Consider the following 24,558-nt stretch of genomic DNA (forward strand, 5'->3'; position numbering starts at 1 on the left):
AGGTGGAATCACTCTTTGATAACAACTAACAGACATTTGAAACACGACAGGTGGCCCCGACTTTATTACATGAGTATGTTATTTAATGTAAAATCAAAATATTACAAATAACCGGTGACATAAAAAGAAAACTAATATAGAAATATAGTGGAGTAAGAATGGCAATATTTCCCTCTGAAATGTAGTGTGGTAGAAGTATAACGTTAAGTCCAATAACTTGAGTTGACGTGGACGGAGTACTGATGGTTGTTAGGAAACAAAGGCAGCTGCAGTAACAGGCACAGTCCTCTAGGGGTCAGCACTGTGGCCTATGATGTCATATCATTTCCCGGTCTGCTGTTGTTCTCCATGTAATGAATTCCTATAGTTGCTCTCTGACTCTGCGGTTACCATGAAAGGCCGATGAAGGCGCTCTCGCGGCAGTTAAGATTCAATCTGAGACGTTAGAAAAATAAATCTTCTAAATGAAAACCAGGATGTGATATGTCACACTGCACCATGCAGTGTGCGGAGATGAAGCAAACACACACTCACACACTCACAGACAGTTGTGTCTGTCGGTGTGACCGCCAAATCAAACACCCTTCCAGACGCCAGCCAGTTACCTAGCAACCCCTCTTCACTTCCATGGTGATGCTATTAAAAGCCACAACAAAGAAAAGAAGCAGCAAAAAAGGGACGATGGGCCTGAAAATTAAGTGAGGAAGAGACAGAGAGAGACAGAGAGAGGAGTCAGCAGGCTGAACGTTGTCTGGTCGTTCACACACACACACACACACACACACACACACACACACACACACACACACACACACACACACACACACACACACACACACACACACACACACACACACACACACACACACACACACACACACACACACACACACACACACACACACACACACACACACACACACACACACACACGGCTGGTGGGAAGAGGACAGTGTGTGCTTTCTCTTTAACAGCAGATACGTTCACATGTTTATCACCTTCTCCATCTTCCCCTTTGTGGTTTTCTCAACAGTTTTCCATCACATTTTCTGTTTTCATTCCCTTCTTTCCAGGAGCAATCATGTCACATTCTGAATATAAAAAGATTCGTGGGGCTAACAGTGTTGGTCTCACTTCAGAGAGGAACAGAGGATGAGGTGAGATGACAGAGGAGAGTTCTGTGTTCAATTTTTAAGTGAACAACTAACCAGATTGCCTGCCAGTTGGTGTGTCCTCAGATCTGCAGGACTCTCTTTGTCTGAACTAAATATTTAAACCACGAGTGAAGCTTTATTCTAAAATGATCTGAGTGTTGAACCTGAACAAGAATAAAGTGTAAGATGTTTAAAGGGGAGTCAACTTACTCATCACAGATAGTACCGGTACTCGAACCAGAGTTGTCAGTGTTTACCAGGAAGAGTCTAACAAAGAAGATGTTGTTGGTTGCATTATGGGAAATGTAGGATGTTCGATTGTGACCATCTATTATTTGTGACAATCGTATCACATGACTAAGGCCAACACAGAGTCCTTAAAGTGCTCAGACAAAAATGAACGGTCGACAAGTCCATCACGCTGAGCAACTTTAATCTGTTGATGAAGGTCTTGTGAGATGATATGACTCCTCCAGGGCCACAGAACACACGATACATCAGCTTTCAACTGCTGACAAATACACTGATATATTGTGTAAAGTTGGAGGAATGTCCCTTTAAAATAGTAAGCACAGATCTTTCATTGTACTCATAGTATTCCTCCTATGAGCCTATTATGAGTACTACTGAGGAGCAGCCACAGAGGTCTGGTCCCTTCTCCAGATTTGTTTTTTCACTTTCTAACTCGTAGATTTCGGCTCTGACGGACGCTGACTCAAGAGGCAATTTATAAGACTTTAAACAACTTTCTTTTGTTTTTACACATTTGCAGTAGTACTTCTGTTACACCTGTAAACAGACTTTGTTTACAACAACAACAACAACAACAACAACAACATTCTTCTTTGTTTGAAACTTTATTCATAATCTTCATTTACCAGTCAATAGTGCATTCCCAGGCCAGCAGACCAGTAAAACCAGTGACGGAGGCCTGTGATGTTTGGATGTTGAAACGGGAAAAGGCCTCTTGGGAGGCGGGACAAAAAACGAAGTCCTAGTTTTGACGTCCCCAGCTCCGTGTCCTTCTGTTTCCCCTCCATCTCCACAGAACCAAACAGGATGGAGATCTGTGTTCTTTGAGGAGCAGCTCTGCGCTCTGATACAAGTTCCTCAGAGTTCACTCCTGCTCTGCGTTTCTGTTCGTCTTACCGTGCAGAAACAGAGGAGGCAGGTCAGGCGTCAATGCACAAACTCTGAGCCGGTTCTGGAGCCCTTGACGAAAAGGGACATCAACAGAAACACCAACAAGTACAGACACAGTGACAGAGCAGCTCTGTGGAGGAGCTATAAATTCTCTTTTCTGTCTCTTGCTTTTCTTTTCCGCTGATAAAGTCGTTCAGTAAAGTAAAGCTCTTCACAACCATAAAACTTTCCATTTTTGTAATTTTTTTTGTACATTTGTATCATATATTCACAAAAACTACTCTGACATTTGACAAACATTTACCTCAAATGACATCAAAGCAAAAGAGCAAAAATAACAGTTTGACGATTCCGTCTTTTTTTTTTTTCTTGTTGTGCTTTTTGTTTGTTTTCAAAGCTACACTGATGCAGAGATGGTGTCTCTATCTCTATTTGTACAGATCACGTTCACAATAACAGCCTCGCCGTCAGCTCTGCCGACAGCTCTGCCGTCAGCTAAACAAGAACTAATCAGCCACAAATGAACTCGTTTCATGTGAAGCGAGTTGTCCCTAGACGGTTCTAGTACACCTTGAGCTAGAATGACATAGCACAGCCAGACAATAACAAGATGGTGGACTGGTGCCATGGAGAGAGGACCACGGGAGGAGACCTGTCCCTGAGGGGCCCCTGAGAGAGTAGACTTAGCCCAGGCAGCCATGGTGACCGAGCCTTCAGGGGCCATTTCTTCGCTGTTTGCTGATTTATTTCCTCTGGGATACCAAAGCCTCAACCCCAGAGCTGGGTGATCAAATGTTTTTGACTGTGTTTGTGAGAACTACACGTCATTTTCTTTATAACGATCTGTGCTTTACACCAGTGATTTGTTCTCTGAGAAATTAGTGACATCGAATTCATTTAATTCAGCATGAACAGTAAGATAATATGAAGGGGTAGTTCGACACTTTGGGAATTAATTCACTTTTTGTCAGTTTTTGTACAGATTACACACAAAAATATGACGTGTAAATGAGTTAGAGGTGCTGGGAGGCGGATATTGTCACCTTTGGACAGAGCCAGGCTCGCTGTATCTCCCTGTTTCCAGTCTTTGTGCTAAGCTAACCTGCTGCTGCTAAAGCTCCGTATAAGCGCATTTCCCAAAATGTCAAACTTTTACTTTAAGAAATATCTCATATCATGTACACTATATGGCTAATAAAGCTAAGTGGACACCTCTTGCCGCACAATTTAACCTTCCTTTAGCTTTTCCTGCTTTTAGAAGTCAAAATGTCTGCTGTTAAAAAGTCTAGTTGTGTCTCAAATCTCTATTTCGTGTCTGAAATCAGAGTGTGAAATGTATGCACTTTATAGTGATACCTGAAGTTATGACTTTAACGCTCAGATGTCCACATACTATTAGCCACATGATGTGACACGAACGTTTCCTGTTTGTAATGAGTCTCTGCAGCCGTGGGTGACTTGGAGCTGCAGCTGCTCTACTGGGGATGATGACGATGATGATGATGGCCTACTTCTCCCTCCACTGGAGCCCCTCTGTGCCATGCCGGTCCCCTCAACATATGGTGCCGTCTTTCCAGAGTCCCATTGACACACTTAAGTCCCTATTTACCTCCTAACGGGTCACTGGAAATATTTGGAGGATGAATCTTTTACAGCATCTTTCTTTGATTTCCTCTTCCACATCTTTTTGAATATCCTACGCTGTGGAATTACCTCTTATCGCTCACCTTGGCTGAGGCAGAAGGTGACCCTGATTTATTAAAGACCTCTTTTTTTTCAAGATTTATTTGATATCTATTATACTGCTGTGATCACAGACTGTTGCCACCTTCCGTGTTTGTAAAGGGCAGAATGGATAAACTAGAGGGATGAGAGAACAGTGTGGCAGCATGCCATGACAGGAAGCAATAGAGCAGATATAATCCCTATCCCATACATCTGAAGCAACTCTCTGGAGGATTACATGCAGGAGGTGGGCTTGCACACGGGAAAGAGGAGACTGGGTTTCATGGCGTCAGAGATGAAGGGAATTTCAGGTCATGCTTTCACAAATCGTCAATCCAACCATCTGCAGAACAGCGCAGGCAGATTTAAGCCTGTGGCAAAGCTATTATAAGAGCAATATTTGCATTATCAATGATTCAGCTTCACAAGTCACAAGAGAAGCAAATAATTTATGTATGTTTTGACAGCTAGCAATGGGTATCCACGAACCATATGAGCAGACAGCAGTGTTGTCAAATGCGAATGCTGTGATTTTAAACCATTTTCAAACACAGGTAGGTGTTTTATTCATCAAAAAACTAAAAGAGGAAGAAATCTCAAATGGCACACTATAGTTGAAGTGCACTGAAGCTGAGTGCTGCAAGATGGCGGTCTAGACCGCCAGGACAGATGTGTGTGTGATTTGTTTTGAGTCTCCTCAGTGTGTTATCGCTGTCTGGGAAGCTTTAGCATTACAGATAAAAGGTTGCACCTCCGTTTAGAAATTCTAAAGTGTTTGTCGCTGTGAAACTTTAAAGTGGATTTCCATCTAGCCAACGAGGGTTGATGGAACTCCGATCCCATTGGCTATTTTCCGTTGTGACATCATTAACGGGAGGATAAAGAGGGGCGGGAGGAAAGGGAGGGGCTTCCACATTCTGAACGGCGAACACATGACCCAGGAGGGGCTTCGGACAACAGGTTCAAGATACACCAGTTTCTACATTAGTACACCTGATGACAGCAAGAACCGCTGGCGACACAGATGCTTTCAACAACAGATAACTACCGAGTATGATGGACACCAAAAGCAAATTAAAAACCCGAGTAACGGTTTACAAACACTTGAATTAGCCCTTGAATTGAAAACAAAAACAGTCTAGAAACTGAGTTACCAGTTATCCAGGAGAGGAAAGTGAGACAGCAGAGTGATAGATTAAGCACAGAGGCAGGCGTTACTCTCTACTTAATGAAAGGTTTCTCGTGCTAGACTGTCCCATAGTCTGCGGCCTGAGTAAGCCCTAGTGGGGAAGGATGTACAATCAAATTAGGCTATGGTCTTGATATGTGTCACACAAACACCCCTCACTATCACCTGCTTATGTTCCCACACACTCCTGCCCCTTCCTGGTGGGGTCGAGCTGCCCGGCCCCGATATTCTCCTCGAGAGTTCGAAATAAGACGGAGAGAGGGCAGAGAGAAAAAGAGAGAAAAGAGAGCAGAAACAAAATGCATTTTTTTTTGTCTTAAAAACATTTACTAAATCACACAAATGTCCATTATTCATATGTATGTTTTGAAGCTCCTTTTTCGTTCCACCAGGTTGACTGTTTCGTATGAGTATAATACAGCATTTTTTTATTTTCTTTTTAAGTTTGCTCGACTGTCTGCGTCTAGGGAGAGGAGCCACAGCACCTGAGGGAGAAAATAGGGAGAAGAAGAGGGAAGAGAAGGAAAAGGAGGTCGGGTTGCAGACAGAGCTTGATATGTCTCCCGTTTGTATCCATCGCTGGCGGGTGATTGGGTCTGTCTCTTCTGTCCGTGGGCTGTGCTGCAGTCAGGAGTCGATCGAGGACGAAAGAGGGAGGGTCGAGGAGGGGTCAAAGGTTGAGGGGTCAGGAGGGTGAAGAGGTCGAGGGTTATCCCTGCGTCTCTTTAAAGCTCTCCCGTTCCCGCTGACCACCCCTGCTCATCTTCATCTCTGTCAGCTGGATGTACCGCAGCACGTTGGTGTCTGTAATGGAGAGAGAAGATGTAGTGGATGTGAGGCAGAAAGGTTGAAATAAAAAGAGCCAGAAGTAAAAGCGTCATTCGTGTTCTAATATCTAAATATCTACTCTAACAGTTATAAATCTTAATTAGGGCCAACCATCAACCACCAACTAAATACAGACAGACTCCTGCAACGAGTCCTTCTACTGCATCTGGTGCTATATCAATCACAAGACTGAAAACTTCAACTACTAATCCCATGAAGCTCCGCAGTCCACCAGCACACGCATAAACCAGAGCTTCCAAATAACACAGCTTCATATTGTTTATCAAAACGGCCAAGATTGCTGACACGGACTGACACGAGGCTCATCAGAGAACAGATGGAACACTCTGCAAGACGTTACTTTGGTACACAGTCCTGCCAATGGTGCCATGCTCCTCCAATAATGAAGACGTGTAGCGACAAGCACGGCGAAGAATAAGACTGAAGAAAATATGGATCATGTGGGTTTCAGGTTATTCCAATACCAAGAATTCAATATGTCTCAAGGATACACACAATGGGGACATATCGTAAAACTTGTATCTACGGTATGTATCATTTTGTTTGCCTGAAATTTAAACATAATTAATTAAAAAAGAATTCTGAATTAGTTAATAGAATATAAATGATGTGGATTTTTTTGAATTGTATGAAATCAACTCCCCTGATGTTAGCAAACCCTGTTGATTCCCAAAAGATCAAAATATCAAAGACATGACCTGATGGTCTTCAAAGGTACCCACGGTAAGAACATGAACCATCGTTAATAACACATTATGGCTAATAATCACATCCCCACAGGTACACTAATTCAACTTACAGTAAAATACTACAACCTTAAAACTAGAGTTCTGTTTCAGCGTGCAGTAATACGACAATTCTGTGCAACTTGTTCTGAGGGTTTAGCTGAATTCACAGTTTATCCTCACCTGAGGGTTCGCGGTTCTTGGCGTCACGCAGGTAGCGTAGAGCACATTCGTAGTCCCCCAGGTGGTAGAAGGCGATGCCAGCTCGGTACATGGCCTTGAAGTGGTCTCTCTGGTGGCTCAGCACCTTCAGACAGTACTCCTTCACCCTCTCGTAGTTTACAAGCTCCGACTGCAACAGACACGCTGCAGGGAGGAAGAGGGGGAACAAGTTAGTGGTTTGTAAGTTGAAAAGAGTTAAATTAATTAGAATAATGATTCATTTAAAGCAGTTGCCTCGAGTCGCAGTCAGTGAAGATTAAACGACAATTATGTATGTAAAACAAAGATGGGGATATTCTGCTGATATCTCACTCTGCGCCTTTCAAAAGAGCCACAGTGAAATGTCGCCTCCCCGGTTCATTCCTCAGGATGGCAGTGACTATAGTGACTATAAATAGCCAAATACTAAATGTCTCCTGGCAAAGAGAAGTCAAAACGTTGTGCAAGCAGTTTCAGCCCTGGGGCAGGAGAGTAATGTCTCTACATGCTGCTGTTGAGCTCAACATTAAAAAAAAAAAAAAAACAAGAATGGGAGAGAAATTTCATCTTGAGAATGATGGATTGAACACTGCGAATACTGACAGCGAGGGCAGCAGAAGAGACGAGGAAAAGAAAAGCAGTCAAAGTGAGCGAGAGGTACAGCAGAGGTCCTTTTGGATGAGATGTGAGCGAACCCTGAACCGACGGGCACGCCATGAAGTGCAATGTGGAGTACTCAGGAACAGGCCTTGTATCTCACTGTAGCTGAGATCCGCTTAGATCGGGATAACTTCATTAGTAAAGACGCACACTCACAAACGCACACACACACACACACACACACACACACACACACACACACACACACACACACACACACGCTCACACGCACACAGCTTTTAGTCCACTAAAGCTTTTAAATGCCTGCTGATGGCTCAGATATCGCTTTGCTCTCTGGTGATCACAAGCACTTGAGGTTTTGTTTCCACTCTACTTTTTCCTTTCTTTTTCATGTCGGTGTCTTAATCTATCTGATGATACATCAAAAATAAATTTCCTTTATCCCTCCTTGTACAACCATTGTCATGTCTGACTCCTTTGTAGCCCTCCCTCCCTCCATCCTCCCTCTCTCCCCTGAGCCTGCCCTTGACACACAGACAGCTCTGTGAATAACATGAGTCAGGCACTATTAGCTGAGAGGCAGGGTGAGTCGAGGGTGAGTCGAGGGAGGCAGCGATGAGGGACATGGCTGCAGTAAGAGGAGGTTTATATGTGGGACGATAAAGGAGAAGAGGTGAGACCTGTGGGAGACTATGAGGAGAAGGGGGGAGTGTGTGGTCCTCTACCTGTCATCCCCCCTGAGCCTCAGAGACATACTGTGTAGAGTAGACTGTCCACCCGCCAACAACTCAAGTGCAAAACACTAAATAATTCATCATGGACATCAGGGGGACGGACCAATTCAATAACAATCAATGTGTTTTGGTATTTATTGAAGTTGGATATGTGTGGCAGTCTGGCGGATACGTTGTGTTTGCTGCATGTTTGTGTGTCGAGTCACCGCCTCAAGCCTCACAGCTGCACACATGAACTTTACTCGATCATATGCAGTTAAAATGGGGGGGGGGGGGGGGGGGAGGTGCAACTACATTTTTAAGATTATAATGAAACTGTCTTTACCTCTACCTCTGTCCCCTTTTACAAATACACTCTTTATTATTATTCACAACATCAATCCAATTACATAAAAAATGACGATCAATTGTGTGAATAAACGTCAATTTAAACATTTGAACGCATCTACCTCTGTGAACCTATTGTTTCCTCCTAATAAGCCCTTTGACTTTCTTGTATGGCCGTTGTTCTATAGAGTATTCAAAATGTAATAATGCCATCAATATTAGATGGATGTACACACACACTCCCTCATAGAAAGAAGAACAAAAGCAGCGAGGTGGAAGCTGTTTCCTCAGTAGAGTGGGACTCGCCTCAGATGCCCCCTAGCTCTCCTGCACACCTCTCTACCGACTCCACTCCTCTCTTTGTTTTTACAACCGTCCGGCTCCGACATGACTACTCTCATCCCTCCACACACCCATCCATCCATCAACGCCCTGCAGCAGTGGACAGCTTTCAGAGGATTCAGTTACAGTCCATAATGGCCTAATGGCTGACGCAGTTAGAGAGAGTTCACTGGCACTCACGCACACACACAAGACATTTAATACACATACACACCGACGGTGCAAGCAGCAGGTACACAATGACATGGGCAGGGTCACAAACACACACACAGTAACACAGGTGACTGCGAACAATCAAGTGGGTCCTGGATATATGAAGACACAACCACACAGAGACACAACCACACAGAGAGACACACAGAGACACACACACAGAGACACAACCACACACAGAGACACGCACACACACAGAGACACAACCACACAGAGACACACACACACAGAGACACAACCACACAGAGACACACACACAGAGACACAACCACACACAGAGACACACACACAGAGACACACACACACAGAGACACACATAGAGACACAACCACACAGAGACACACACAGAGACACAACCACACAGAGACACACACAGAGACACAACCACACAGAGACACACACAGATACACAACCACACAGAGACACACACACACAGAGACACAACCACACAGAGACACACACACAGAGACACACACACAGAGACACAACCACACACGGAGACACACACACACAGAGACACACACACAGAGACACACACACAGAGACACAACCACACACGGAGACACACACACACAGAGACACAACCACACACAGAGACACACACACAGAGACACAACCACACAGAGACACACACAGAGACACAACCACACAGAGACACACACAGGTGACTTTAAATGAACCGTTTGATGCAAACAACGGCTAAAAAGATGACTGTACAGCTATACACACACACACACATGCACACACAAAGGCAGTGTGCACAAGTAATGACTGGCCGGCCGCACCCTTGCCCATTAGGCAGATGGATGGCATGCCAGAGGAAATAGAGTGTGGTGAGATGCATTAAGGGTGTGATAATGACAGGAACATCAGAGAAGGCTGGGCAGGGACATGGACAAACAGAGGTCCCATAAAGCACCTTTTATTTTTTTCAGTATTTTAGCAGGAAGTGGTTTTCAGTACGTTCACCACAGGTTGTTCTCAGAATTTTAGCGGGGATTTATTTTAAGAACGTTTGACGTTGTTTGGAGTAAGACAGAGGGCGCACTATTTTCCATTTTCCATCATATCACCATGTTAAAAATAATTCGAATGTATCTCATCTTGTCGATGCTCACTGATGTGTGTAGAGGTCTGTAGGTTATACTGCAGAGGCCTGATGTTTGCAGTTGATTTCATTAAGGTGAACAGAATGCACGGCCGCTCTGACGCAGCACTTCTCGACTGCAGATTGCTCGTGCCTATAAATGGCCTTGAATATAAAGCTGTAATGCAAAAAAAAACAACTGAATAATGAAAGCTGCAGCTCCTATGCGACAGCAAAGAAATGAAACAAGCCCGTGTTATTTATATAATCTAATCATTTATCGGATAAACTGAAACATTTGAAGTGAAATTTATAATGAAGCAGACACAAATAATGTTGTCATCTCGATGTCATTAATCGAGAAAATAATTGTTAGTTACAGACCAAAAAGGTTGGGAACCAAAACGTCCATCACAGCCATGCTGTTAAAGTATCACGAGAGATGAGAGAGGAGGAACAACGAGGTGTGACTGCATACTGAAAATCAGTGCATGGCGCAGACAAGATGTGTCTCAATGACGGCCTGGTTGTGAGGACAGGGACCGAAGAGTGAGCTGAGGCTGCGACACTGTGGGAGCGCACATTTAGTGTCAGCGTCATGAGTGCAAGTATCTTTTTGTTCCTGAGGAACTGTCTCACTGCCATATTTAAGGAGGGGCAAAAAATAGATGAAACACAGGAAGTTGGAAATAAATGGAACAGAAAAATGCATTTGAACGTCTCGAAACCCAGAAAGAAATCAAGTGCGAGTGTGTGAATGTGCGTTTCCGTTGCTTGAATGTCGAATGAGAGGTGTGGTGAGTGGGAGGGGTTAACACATGCTCAGGAACCCCACTGGTTTGCCTCAAGCATCATGTCTGAAAAAAACAGAGCCTGCATTCGCTTTCATTTAGCTGACAGAGCGCCAGTGCCTGGGAGGAATAAAAGAGAGAGCGAAAGGCAGGAAGCTGAAATAAGACAAGCGAGACAGGGGGTGAGGGAGGACAGAGAGAGAGACAGCTCTGGCAAAACAAAATCCAGACACAGCCGAGGGAAAATAATGACAGGATTTCTGCATGAAAGGTACAGAGGACAAGAGGAGAGAGACAAACAAAGGGCAGGAAGTAGAGCGAAAGAGCAGTTTTAACTCTGCATCCTTCTCTCTCTACATCACCTCATCCACCCTCTGATCCCCCTTCCCCCCCCCCTCTTTTTCCTCCTCTCCATCACACCAGGCGTGACACCACGATCCGGCTAATTCAAAGCAAGCCGTGGCCCTGCTGATTAGTCTGCTGTCCATCAGCTTGTAATTAGTTCTGTAGGACAGATAATGGGAGATGGAGAGACCCATTACTCTCACACAGACACACAGACCTCCATCTCCCCGCACTCGCGTTTCCATTTCTGCCCTCCTGCTCACCTTTCACCACCTCTCCTTTACAAATGTCACAGACCTGCGACAGATGTATTTACAGAGGCCGTGCATAGTCATCGACACAACAATCGCCTCGCAGAAACAATCTCCAAGCCAAATCTGATCCAACACGCTGATGTCACAGTTCTCAGGCAGTGTAGCCGGTCTCTCCAAGGCCCACTAAGAATAGCTCCAAATAAAACCTTTTGTGAATGCCTTCCTCTGTTATCGAGAGGGACAGCGATACAGCTCTCAGCATCACCAGCGCTCGTCTGCACTGACATGACACAGCATTTACCCCACCTTCACCAGCCACGCACTGCATTGTCACCTCTGTAGGGGAGCAGATTTTGTTTATAGTAAAAGAATAAGTATTTCAAGACCGCCTATATTTCTGGTTATAGTTCTGATTCACTGATTTTGATTGACAGATTGGCCACGGATCATCATCGGGGGTGTGGAATACTTAACAAAGGGAGGTTGGGAACACACGGAGCCAGGAGGGAGTCTTATCTTTAGACCAAACACAGATTTTTAATGTCATCTCGTCTCTTTGTTTAAGAATCCATCACAACTCTTACATCTGCTATCATCTATTTCCCCGACTTTCACACAAACACGTAGCTTGCATTTGAATCTGACATTGTTGATTGCATCGGCTGGTTTTTGTTGGATATCTGAGAGTATCTATCATTTTCACGGCGGCTGGATCTACACCAAAGGTGCGTTAAAACAACTCTTCTACAGCGGGGGCAGTGGCTGAAATGTTGAAACACTACAGTCACTATAATCTTTCTTTCTTCTCTCGTCTACATGTCTCTCAACTACTGAGAAGCTGCTGCTTTTCATCTTCAACCCTTACTTCATTTCAATAGTTGTTGTCAGGATTTGGTTTTACCGAATGTTTGTTTAAAGGAAGCAGCCACTCCTGTAATGCAGCAGCTGAGTGTTTTTAGTATCATTCAAAATGTGACATAAGGGATATAAAACAGGCTCTTTTCCTGAGAGGACATATGCATAAAAAAATGCTTTGATTTTTTTGTAAATACCATCCCACTTAAAACAAGTGGTGCAAATGATCTCTTTGATTACGCGTCACTGTAGTGGAAGACTAATGCAGCCCTATATGGTGTCAAAAACATGCTCATAATGACTCTCTCTTATCACTCTTGTTTGACTATGTGGGTCTCAACAGCCCCTCTGGAGTAGCTGGAAATGTAGAGTGCCGGGACAAATGAGTCAGACCCTTGTTCAATGGGCATGACTACACACTGAAAATGTATGAGTACAGGTTATATAATATAATTATATCTGAAGTTATATAATTGAAGACAGGAAATTACGAAGGTAGATTTGTGTCTTTATTACGCAAACAAAAAAAAACGTTTTAAAAGCAAAAAAAAGTTTCAAAAGCAAAAAAAGGTTTCAAAAGCAAATATATAAACTGACAATAAAGTTTTAAAAGCAAATATATAAACTGAGAATAATTTATTTGTTAAAAAAATAAAAGCTTTGGTTTTGAATCCAAAAGCTTTGAAACCAAAAGTTTTGAAACCAAAGTTTTGAAGCCAAAAGCTGAGTTGGGTGTAGTGGGCGGGGCATACGCTGCTGAATGTATCAGGAGTTTCTATTGGTCGGTTTGACTTGCGTCTCGTATCTGCATCACACAAACGGGAGGTTACGGTACCATGGAGGTAAGTTGACGTTATACTGCTCTGTTTTGTCAAAATTATTTTAAATGTGTTCAATAAAAGGTTTGCAGCCAGCAACTGGCTAGCTTAGCCTATGCTGTGTTCATGTCATTTAATTCAGATCATAAGAAAGTAGTCAGATAAAAACACGTCAGGCCTGTGTGTTGTGGGAGACGATATTGCCGATTCCCGATAACTCCAACTGAAATGAACTGCCAACAAACCAGTGGGAAAATAGTCAGCATTATAATACACAACCCGCTAGCTAGCTTCTGTCCAAAGCTCTAAACCAAAGCATTAAAATGACAATTTGTGGGTTTATGGGGGGAATGTGTTGATAGGTGAGCTTTAGAGGTGCTGGTTATCCTAAACCAGAAATGAGAGTGATATCGATGTTCTCATCTAAAGCAAATTAATGTCTTTCCCAAAATGTCAACATACAACATAACTTTAAAAACTTAACCAGCGACACATCTGCCATCCACGAGCACATTTTGTTCCAGAGAGAGGGGAGAAAGCCACCGTCAATCACACAGTAGAGTGTGTCCAGTAGAAGATTACAGTCTGACTTCCTCATCATCCTCATCATCATGCTTCACCATCTTCCACCGTGCTTCATCAAACAGCCTCCTACATTGTTCCACCCTCTTAAAATAGTCGCTGACTCAGGATTAATGCTCATCTACTTAAATATTTATACAAGTGAGGAAGCTGTCTTCTCCATTTAATGCTCTCCATTTCACGTCGCAGTTTCCAGAACTTACGCCGAGCAATGTCTCGTCTGTACTGTAACCCCACGGTACTCAGGGTAGCTCATGAAAATGACGAGCAGCTCATGCAGTCACGACTTTATTTAACTCATTACAACATTTGTTTTACATCTTTAAATGTCTGAGGGCCAAAGGAAGGTCCAGGACTTTCTATATTACTTTTATTCTGGTGAGTAAAACCACGCATTGATATAGATAAGTGCAGTTTAAAAGAGACTTTTATTGAGGTCTATAATTGAACTCCCTGACAGAGACATAATTTCGTTGTGGCCCTTAGCTTGGCCATTATCTGATTGGTGATGTCATATGTGGACACTGGGCAGACTCTTGCCTGCAGATCTTCGGCGACTGTCTTATGCTGCTGTCAAACAGCTTCTGAACACGCACTCTCAAGTCAAACATTGAAACATAAAGTTAAGGCTGTGCTCGCTCATTTTGATCCCTTTCTTGTATTTAAATAGCTGTAAAGAAATATGCTCTCCGAGTTATCCTGCAATAAGATAGATGAGGGAGTCTTTGGAAAGGTCAACAGAGACAACTGCCAAACGGTTTGGCTCAGAATCTCATGGAGTCAGCCTTAATCTGTGAGGTAGCAACGCTTTTTGACTCAGCACCTGAAGTAAATGAACGGCTAAAGCATGAGCTTTTGTAATTTCCCTAAAAGATACAACCACGTGTTGACAGCCTGCTTTCTTCTAATATGAATCACTGCTCTACTCCCACACTGTATTTACACATCCAGCAGACACATAGCAACATTAACATTCATTCCGAGTCACGTTTGTGTCCACCTGATGGATGTAAGTCCAATATTTTCCTTTAGCTATGTTTTCTGTCTCTATACAACTTATGAGGGAAACATCTGGCTCTGTAGTTGCTAAATGCTCCACTATGTTCACCGGCTATAACTGTGTCCGTCTGTCGTTTGGGGCTGGGAAGGAAGCGTACAGCTGCTTAACCACGGCCAAAAGCTACACCGATGAGAGCGGTGAGAGTGCACCAAAACAAGAAGAGTCTTTCCATACACTTTGATTTTATTCCAAAATAAAATAAAAGAAGTTGAAATATTTCTTTTTTTTTTAAGTTTAGGGCTCAGGTTGGTGAGTTGATGCATCTATAAAATCAAAATGCAAAAACATCAGATCTGTGTGGAGCGATGAGGAGACTGTAATGTTCCTTTACTCAACATATGAAACAAGCAAATAAACAAGCAAATACTAAACTAATAATAAATCCAAATATCTGCATAAGTCGTGGTTGGAGACATACAATTCCAATTTTCTGGACATTTGGTTAAAGTTTGAGCTACATTTGGATGGAAAGTGATGGACACAATTATCTGTGGGTTCATGCACAAAGAAACCCTTTCATCCATTGAAAATAAACAATTCGATAACAGCATATTTCAATTTAACATTGGAACTCTTTATCGTCTTTTTCATTTTTTTTTATTTGACAGTACTGGTGTTAAACTGCTGGTGAACCTGCTCCACTGAGAGTTACCCTCAGTGCTGTATCAGCAAATCAGGCTCAACACAACCTTTACATTTCACTGCCACCACAAACAGTCTGTAACAAGGGCGGGTTTTCAATGTCAGCCCCCGGCGGTGCATGTAACGGGGGGGAGGAAAGCTCAGATAGTGACCAGCATGGAGCTCTTTGGATAAGTATAAAGAGTCGGCTGGAGCACCGGGTGTTAGATATGCACAACTAGCAAATTCTAATTACTGATGGCTTACAGAGGATGCATATTCTGTATTTATCTCTCTCTCTCTCTCTCTCTCTCTCTCTCTCTCTCTCTCTGTCAGGAAAGGGCGTCTGTTTCAGTTTCTTCTCGGCTGATGCCACAACTTTCAACTACGGACTAAAGAAAGGTTTGACAGACACTTTGAATAATTCATAACTTCAACTGTCAGTCCATATCAGAAAATGATTACAGTGCAAAAATCTAAACCCAACCCATATTACAAACACATGGGCTCAACAAAAGCATTTTGATAAACCGCTGAGCTGTCAGCAAAATGAGATAAATGTAATTCTGGTATGTAAATGTCATCTATTTGAATTCAAATATTCATTCCTTGTTCCAAGCCAGTGAACTACTGCGATGCTTTTGCACACACTGGTGCAACCAGACCCATCAGAGACACTCACCACAGTAAATGTGCCTTAAAGGCTCTTCATTGCGTCCAGCTTTGTAACAGCAAGAACATTTCCCTACAACATTGGAAGACATCCGAACCACCTTCAGTACACCATTGGCCCAACGATGTATCGGACATCCTGCCGCTCGAAAGAAATCAGCTTTGCTCTGATATTTTTATTCTTCAGTAAAATGTCTGAACAGCGAGAATAGATTGTCATGTCACCAACGTTGCCAGCAGAGCTCCAATTATAAACTGATGTGACACAAAGCCTATCAAATATTTGCTTACGGCCCTCTGAGTCCTCGCCTGCCCCTCTCTTGGCTTCTCCTCCTGACAGATGACTGGATCCTATTCACTGGTGTGACAGGAGTCATCTTGGCCTGTCAGGGCTCTGATATAAATCTGTTTGGTCTGGATTGGATTTCTCAGCCTTCTCACAATAAAAAAACAAATATGAACGCAACGCTAACCCTCCCTCCCTCCCCCCCCCCCTTAGAGGTCACAGAGGCAAGCATTTTCCTCCTCTCCTTGCCTCCATGTCACTCCCCTCTACAGTCCTCCTCTGTCTATAATCCCATCATAATTATGAGTTCTGTCCAGTTTCTCCTGCTCCCTTGGTTTCCCTCCCTCCCCCCATTTCAGCCCCTCCATCCTCCAAATCTCTGTCTTTCAGCTGTGAGGTAATTCGTAGGGTTGGCACAGAGAGAACAGTACAGTGCGAGTGGTACAGTAGAGAGACTGCCGGTCGTACCCGACAGCAATGCCACGCCATCTGCAGCCCTGGCACCCGACGGATCTCGTTCGGCTCTGGCCGCCCCTCCAATGACAGACGTGCACGCACAGAGGGAGAAAAAAGCTCCAACCAATCTTCCTCCCCCCTTTCTCACCCTCACATGACAGGTCTTTCCTCCCACGAGCACATTGCACATCGTGCGCGTTTTCTCTCCAAAGCACCAGGGATGTCCTTTGAGTCTACCGACTGCTAATTCAACCCTGCTTCCTCCTCATCTTAACCCCTCTATCTCACTTTTCTTCTCCTCATCTCATTTCGCCCTCACTTTCATCTTCTGCCTTTATCTCATGCACTCCACCACGTCCCCTGGTGACGGAGCTGGCAGGAGATGAAAGGGAGGAGTTTTCTATTCTGTTCTTCTTTTGTAGACGAGCCTTGAATGTTCACTAGCAGTGGGTTCAGAGTAGACTTGGGAAACCAACCCGTCTGTGGGGTTACACACCACTGACATCATAATTAATACAACCCCCATCTGAATTAAGATTGGGCTTATATAGGCTGTGATGTAGGGAGTTTTCAAGGCCGTTGAGGAAGCTGTATGTTATGTGATTGATGACGAAGGCAGTGCTATTTCCAGCTAGGACACAGATGTGGACTAACAGGCTCGTTAAATCTTTAGTATAAAGGCCGGTAATTGCATGTCATGGTTCAGAAGTTCATTGATGGCGCTGCGGCTCTGAATACAGGACACATGATGGGAAACACACATTAACAGCTTGTACTTGTAAAATGAAAATGAGTTATAGGTGTCAATAAACACGGGGTGTCCGTCCGACATGCAGCAAAGACTTGGTAGCTGTGTTCCTGCTGCTACCCGTAGTGTTTGCCAGAAATAGATTCAGGCTTTAAAGTTTTAAAACTGGTTGGAAGTAAATTAAGCATTGTTCTTCATCATTAAAGCTGCTTTATAAACAATGGATCAAATTACTATGTGCAGTAAAAAAAACAAGTCAGCATACGACTCTGCATTTTGCATTTTATCTTTGTTTCAGTCGATCTAACCGCCCTATGGCATCAGTTTTAGCAAAAAACCTGTTCATGCTACCAGCTCAGCCACAATCTGCAGTTAGATTTCACTTTGTCCCCCGCTGCAGTAATCACAGCTTGTGGCTATATTTAACATATTTTATTTCCTCATGAACAGGAAATTCTAACTGAATGTGTAGTTAATTGTAGATAAGGCAGAGCGAGATGCATGATATAAACTATCCAGCCGCACAGCTCTACAAACAAACACCAGGGAGAAAATATATTGTTTATAGCGGAACATAACCGGTCAGTGAACGTCTTACTCAGGTTAAATTATCCAACACGCAGCTGCATCTTCATGTAAATACAAAAGAGCATTATTACGCATAAAGTCACACTTCTTTCACTGCAGCAAAATAATTGTTTGTGTTTTTGTTTTCAATGGTTGAAGAATTTTCAATGTGACTAGCGGGTGAACATCATCATCATCATCATCATCATCACGACAAGCAGAGCCACTGTGAGCTGCAGCAGTTAAATGAAAAGGTGGCTGATGTTACGAAACAAACGCTTTCACTCATTCCGTCCTGCGGTGTCTCTCCTAAGGCCGTGACTTGTGACGCATTCACAGATTGAGCCAGTCGGGAGGAACAAAGGGAGGTTTCAGGCAGAGATCACAGCGAGCAGGAGCTACAATGAAAAGTCAGAGTGATCGTCGCTCTCACAACAGGATCACACCTGCTTTCTGTTTTATTCGCCTCACACTTTCTAATGCACATTTGAAGGCATTAAAACGTAAGCTTCCAAACTGGTTGATGCAAGTGTGTCAGTGTGTCCGTCAGTGTGCTGTTTATGTAAAGAGACACGCTGCTGCTGAAGGTGCTTCTTCATGATCGATATCAGGAAAAAGAGCAAACAAACTGCAGTCACATCTGTTATTTCTGTACGTGCCTCCCAGTGTGTTTGTGGTGGGTGGATGGATGAGGCGGGCTGAGAGGCATGTCTGCCTCTGGCCAACATGTTGCACCACTACATGTGAACTGCGACAGACACAGTGGTGGTGTAACCCGTTTCGATACAGCCCTGCAGGGACACACAGATTCGGCCTGTCTGCTTAACAAGGCCAGCATATAGGACATTCATCATCCATCATCTTTCTGTTTGACACAATCGGGTTGCAATACTGGCGGGGCTCTTTTCGCAGTTGTTCTTCTCTTTACACATTCACTCCCCCATATAATGTGTAAATACTCATATTTTGTCTTTCCTATATAATTATCTATATATTTGTCTCTCACTGCTTTTCTCTGATCCTTTTTGTTATTTCACTCCCCTTAAAGTATGTTTTCTCATCTTACATTTTGCACCAGTGAAATGTAAGTCAGTTAGCATCCAGTAGCTGAGAAACACCGTCACAGATTCCTTAAGCCAAAGGTGATGTCTTTAAATTGCTTGTTTTGTCCGACCAACAGTCAAAAACCTTAATGTTTTCAGTCTACTGTCACATCATACAGGGCAAGCAGCAAATCCTCACGATTGAGACACTACAACCAGAGAATATTGGTCGTTTTTGATTCAACAATTACTGATATCATCGTCAAAATAGTTCTGTCGACCAGATAATAGATCATCGGACAAATCTTTATATCAAAAGCAAAAGTAATTAATGCAGAAAATGTCCACTGTAAGTGTTATTATTATTATACATAATATTACAGGATTATTAGAAATATGTAAACATATTAAACTATTGTAGTTGAACTATTAAAGACTGTTGGGTAGTTTAATTTAAAACAATGCACCACATTTCATTAACTCATCATATATTAAGGACGTGAAATCTTGATTGGAATACTCAAGTGAAGTACAAACAACTGAACTCAGTACAACAGGAAAAGCTTGTGACAACAAAGTCAAGAAGACGAGACACACACACACCAACTCACAAATGCACATCAATACACTCCACTTAAACAAAATCAGCAATGTCAGCAATGAACGGCAGGTCAAGCAACACTGAAAGCAACTCCCCTTCTCACACACACACACACACACACACACACACACACACACACACACACACACACACACACACACACACACACACACACACACACACACACACACACACACACACACACACACACACACACACACACACACACACACACACACACACACACACACACACACACACACACGGCCTGTGAATGCTGACACAGACAAACACACGTACATGCAGTCTTCTCACTCTGGTGCTGCTGCTTGCTTGTTGCTCTCCAATCATGCATCAGAACCAAAGACAGCCGACCAATCACATGGCAGCTCCATACTCATAGCCACGGCAACCACCTCCTGCCCAGCAGAACTTTGGGTAAACGGTCGGAGCTTCACAACAAACACCTGCAGCTGGATCACTACTGGATGCACCCAATGAGTCCCTGCTGAACTTCAGCCAGAGAGTTAGCGTTGAATCTCTCTGACTGAATTAAGCGCCGTTTTGTTTGACTCATAATCGCAGATTAAAGCCAAAATGGACCACAATAGCCGTGCAGCAGCCGTGAAATCGATAACATTTTCTGACGTCCCTGAGGAAATGCATATTTGAAATAAGTATAATTGTGCAAAGATATTCAGAGTTTGGTGGGAGAACATTATCTGAAAGTAAAAGCATGATACACATACTCAATTATTAATCACAAAAGAGCCATTTTCATTCCAGCGAGTCAAATGTTTAGTTTAATAGTTTTTAAGTAAAGAAAAATGCGTTTCAAACTATATGTGGGTACTCCAAACAAGTACGAATGAGTATTTTAAGTCTCAAGCTGTGACAGACTTCAGGTTATTTGTTATCATTCATTCAGGCGTGAGAGCCGTGAGCCAAGAAATGTTAATCTGAGAGTTATGGAAAGATGACCATGATATTGGATTCAGCCCAATGTGGAGTAATTCAATTGTATCTGCATTAATAAATAGTACGGCTGTGATGTTTTATATTTGTTATTGTCAACAAATGCCATTGGATCGAACTTACGGTACCAACAAGTATTGCCTGTACAGCTAAAGATCAATTAATCAATCAATCATTGACAAAAAACACACAGTGTCCAGTTGTCTTAGGAAATTACATTAAAAAAAATGTACTTTGTTTGTGAGAAGTTTTCTTTCAATATTTCCATCCTCAGTAGAAACCAATGGGCTCTGTTCTGAGACAGACAGGGGAGGGACGTCGGAGAATATTGAGACATGGCCTTTATAGACAATGTGTGGCATTTTAAATGAAGATAACCACGAGAATAAAGCCATAACATGACAGAAATATAGGGTTTATGGGAGTTTAATGTGGAGCAGACATCACGGCCATTTAAATGCACATCAGCAGGAATATGAATAGAAATATTCTATAGACCACTCATGTCAACATCAGATCACCAACAATCAACAAACAAACAGAGTAAAGCACATATTGCTGTAAACACAGTCATTGATTGCAAAGCAGGGTTGAAATGAGGTTTCCCTGTGTTTACGTGAACACTCCTGTTTGAAGCAGCAGTGAGGAGGAGGGGGGGGGGGGGAGCAGTATTAACACAACAACAGGGAAAAGGCCCGGTGATGGTTGCCATGGTGAATATGGTCCCCTATCGAGTGCTAGCCTCCCCCTCCTCTCTGCTGCACCTCTCTCTACTAAATCTCTCTTCTACCACTCTAACGGACTTCCTTGTACTTTCCACTATATCTACTGCTTCTTCCTAACCTCTTCCTCCCCCTGATTCCTTCCTTATTTCACTCTCCCCTCCCCCGTCCTTCCCTTCAGGCCCTGGTGGCCTCCCGACAGGCTCCACACTGGCCGCTGCACAGAACAAGGCGACCTTCAGCGCACGATGGCAGGATGACTGGGCAACACCTGGACACAAGCAACGAGACACAACACCCCCACCACCACCACCACCACCCTCAATCACAGCACATGGGTAGTGATGTGATATAACACCGTCATCGTCTCACTCCTGGACGACAACAATCATGATCTGCTGCTCACTCTACAGAGCACATAGTGTACTCATAATATGTTTACAGCAAAGCTACTGGAAATGTATGCAAGTATGGATTCTCGTGCTACTGTAACCATACAGTACTTTACAGACAGTAAATCCTGATACACTACTTTTGTTGTTAACATTACAAAACAATTAAAAGGCATATTTACTCCTGAATACTTCCCATTGGGCGGATGAACGACAGATAACCGATTGATTGATAGATTTGTCTTCACAGTTCCAGTTTCTCCAGTGTGAGGATTTGCAGTTTTCTATGTGTTTCATATCATTTTAAACTGAATATATTTGTTGTTCTCTGTTCTTCCATTAAAACAAGATATGAGAACAGATAAAGCCCCCTGAGGCACATTTGTGATTTGTAATATTAGGCTGTATGAATAAAATTGACTTGATTTAAGTCATCTTTGTTCCAATTGATGGTTCACAAAGGCTTTCCTGCAATATGTATTTCAGTAGGCCTCCAGCATTTAATCAGAGTACATGTAGCCAAGGACTGCTAATTGCTTGTCAACACAACAGAAATTAGGTGGGCTTTCACAACACCAACATAGCATCCTAGCTACACACGCTCACCCAACGAAGCAAAACTACAAAAATACATTGTCATTCAATATCAATCACAAAAGGAAGACACGTATCGCCAAACCAAACATATCAAAACCTGAAGAAAACACATAAAATGAACAAACAGACAAAACAACAGATTGTCCTAGAAGCCAAAAATGAAAAATAATCCAATTGTAACTCTAGCTGTATGAGTTTAATAGGCCTATTTTTTGGAACACCCACATATAGCAGCTGGGTGTAGTAACCAGTGTAAATACTACAGATACTATACAGTGATACTACTCCGTTAACCCTGTATATAGTGCCATCAGACACAGCCTTACATCACCCATTGGATGGTTGAGGGAGCGTCTTCTCACCGTCAGACCCCCTTGGAAAATGTTGACATTACAACACAACAGCGTGACAAACTCGTCTCATACACAGTGAAAACATATATATTTCCTATGAGGCTCATGGCCGTGTGACTTTATTTATTGTCTTTTACTCACAATAATGGGCCTGAATAACGCACTAATTTGCAGTTTGCACATCCAATACACCATTCAATCAGCACAAAAACACACATCTGTTCAAGTGTTATTTCATCTGGCACTGCACAAATCAGGCACCTGCAGAAACAACCAGCCTACAAGCTTGTGTGGACCCGGTAAACCGGAACGAACAACGGTGTCAGCAGTACCTTAGGTCTGGATGTTTTTTTTTTGTGGGGGGGGGGGGGGGTGTGCACAGGTGACGCTCACCTGTCAGGCTGTCGTAGCACTCGATCTCGGTGCTCTCCACGTTTCTCCGCTGCTCCTCGGTCAGCTTGCCCGCGGCTTGGTTCAGCAGGTTGACCTCGGAGCCCGTCGTCCCGTCGGCCACGTGCACCCCTTTGAGTTGCAGCAGCGCCCGGTGGTACTTGCCGATCGCCTCCCGGAATTTCTTCTCCTTGTAGCAGCGGTGACCCTCCACCTTGAAGTCGATGGCTTTCTGGATCTTCGCCTCCATCTCCATTTCAGCCGAGCCGGCTCCTCCTCCGTCTCCTCCGGCTGCCGCTGCCAGGCTCCGGCCGCCTGTTTCCGGGTAGCTTTTAAGGCTCTTTATCGGGTGCTGTTTGGCTTCCATGGCTCTTAGGGAAAGCGCCGGGAACGGGCCATGGTGCTCGGGCACGAAGGTGTGTTTTGTTGGGGAAGACCGGAGCAGCGTGCTGTGCATATAGGATGCAGCATGTAGCGGCAAAGGCACCGGAGACACGACGAGCCTCGAAAAACAGCCGAGGAAACGGTTTCAGAAACGTCTCCCCTTTGTTTGCTTGTGCTTGAATAACAGCCTTGATATAAAATAAGTTCAATTATTGTTGCGGTTAAAAAGAGATGCAAAGGCTAAGAACAGCTGGCAGAAACATGCTGACATTTCCCAGCAGAAAAAAAACCTGATTCCTTGTTCTGGTCCTCTCGCGGAAGGATGCTCGAGTGGATTTCTATGGTAGCAACCCCCGAGGCACGCGCAGCTTCAGCACCACAAACAGCGCACTCACAACTCGTGCCGAACAGCATTGTGGGTAAAAAGAAGAAGAAGAGAAGTCGTGCTGCGTTGCTGCAGTCCAGATTTTACATGGCAAAAACGGAGGAAACGACCGACTTGATCGATTATTTGTAAAACACAACTGCACTTTGAACTGGAAAAAAACAAGTATAATACAACAATGCATCCATAAATAATAGCGTGCATATTGTCATAGTCATTGGAACATTAGTCTAATGCTGCATCCATATCGACAACATTCACAGTGACACATCTCCCATATTTACAACTATTAACTATCATTTAACTACTGTAAATATGGGAGATATTTACAATAGTTAAATGATTCATGAA

General features: G+C 43.4%; 1 protein-coding gene across 1 annotated transcript; it reads right to left on the reverse strand.

Moving 5' to 3' along the window:
* Window positions 1-5,193: 5,193 nt before the first annotated feature.
* Window positions 5,194-24,134, reverse strand: ttc9b (tetratricopeptide repeat domain 9B). Its single transcript, XM_079271682.1, has 3 exons — window positions 23,442-24,134; window positions 6,969-7,151; window positions 5,194-6,015 (listed from the first exon to the last, which is right to left on the reverse strand). The coding sequence occupies exons 1-3, from the start codon at window positions 23,893-23,895 to the stop codon at window positions 5,921-5,923; spliced, it is 732 nt and encodes a 243-aa protein (XP_079127808.1). The 5' UTR covers window positions 23,896-24,134; the 3' UTR covers window positions 5,194-5,920.
* Between the last annotated feature and the right edge of the window lie 424 nt (window positions 24,135-24,558).

Source organism: Melanostigma gelatinosum (assembly GCF_949748355.1).
Source record: "Melanostigma gelatinosum genome assembly, chromosome: 7".
Taxonomy (NCBI): Eukaryota; Metazoa; Chordata; class Actinopteri; order Perciformes; family Zoarcidae; genus Melanostigma; species Melanostigma gelatinosum.

What these genes read in the sequence shown, in the direction of transcription:
- ttc9b (XM_079271682.1), bottom strand. Translation starts at nt 23,895, where the DNA reads ATGCACAGCACGCTGCTCCGGTCTTCCCCAACAAAACACACCTTCGTG. An exon ending in GTGCTACGACAGCCTGACAG is followed by an intron (nt 7,152 to 23,441) that starts GTGAGCGTCACC and finishes TCCTCCCTGCAG; the next exon opens with CGTGTCTGTTGCAGTCGGAG. An exon ending in CAAGAACCGCGAACCCTCAG is followed by an intron (nt 6,016 to 6,968) that starts GTGAGGATAAAC and finishes TCTCCATTACAG; the next exon opens with ACACCAACGTGCTGCGGTAC.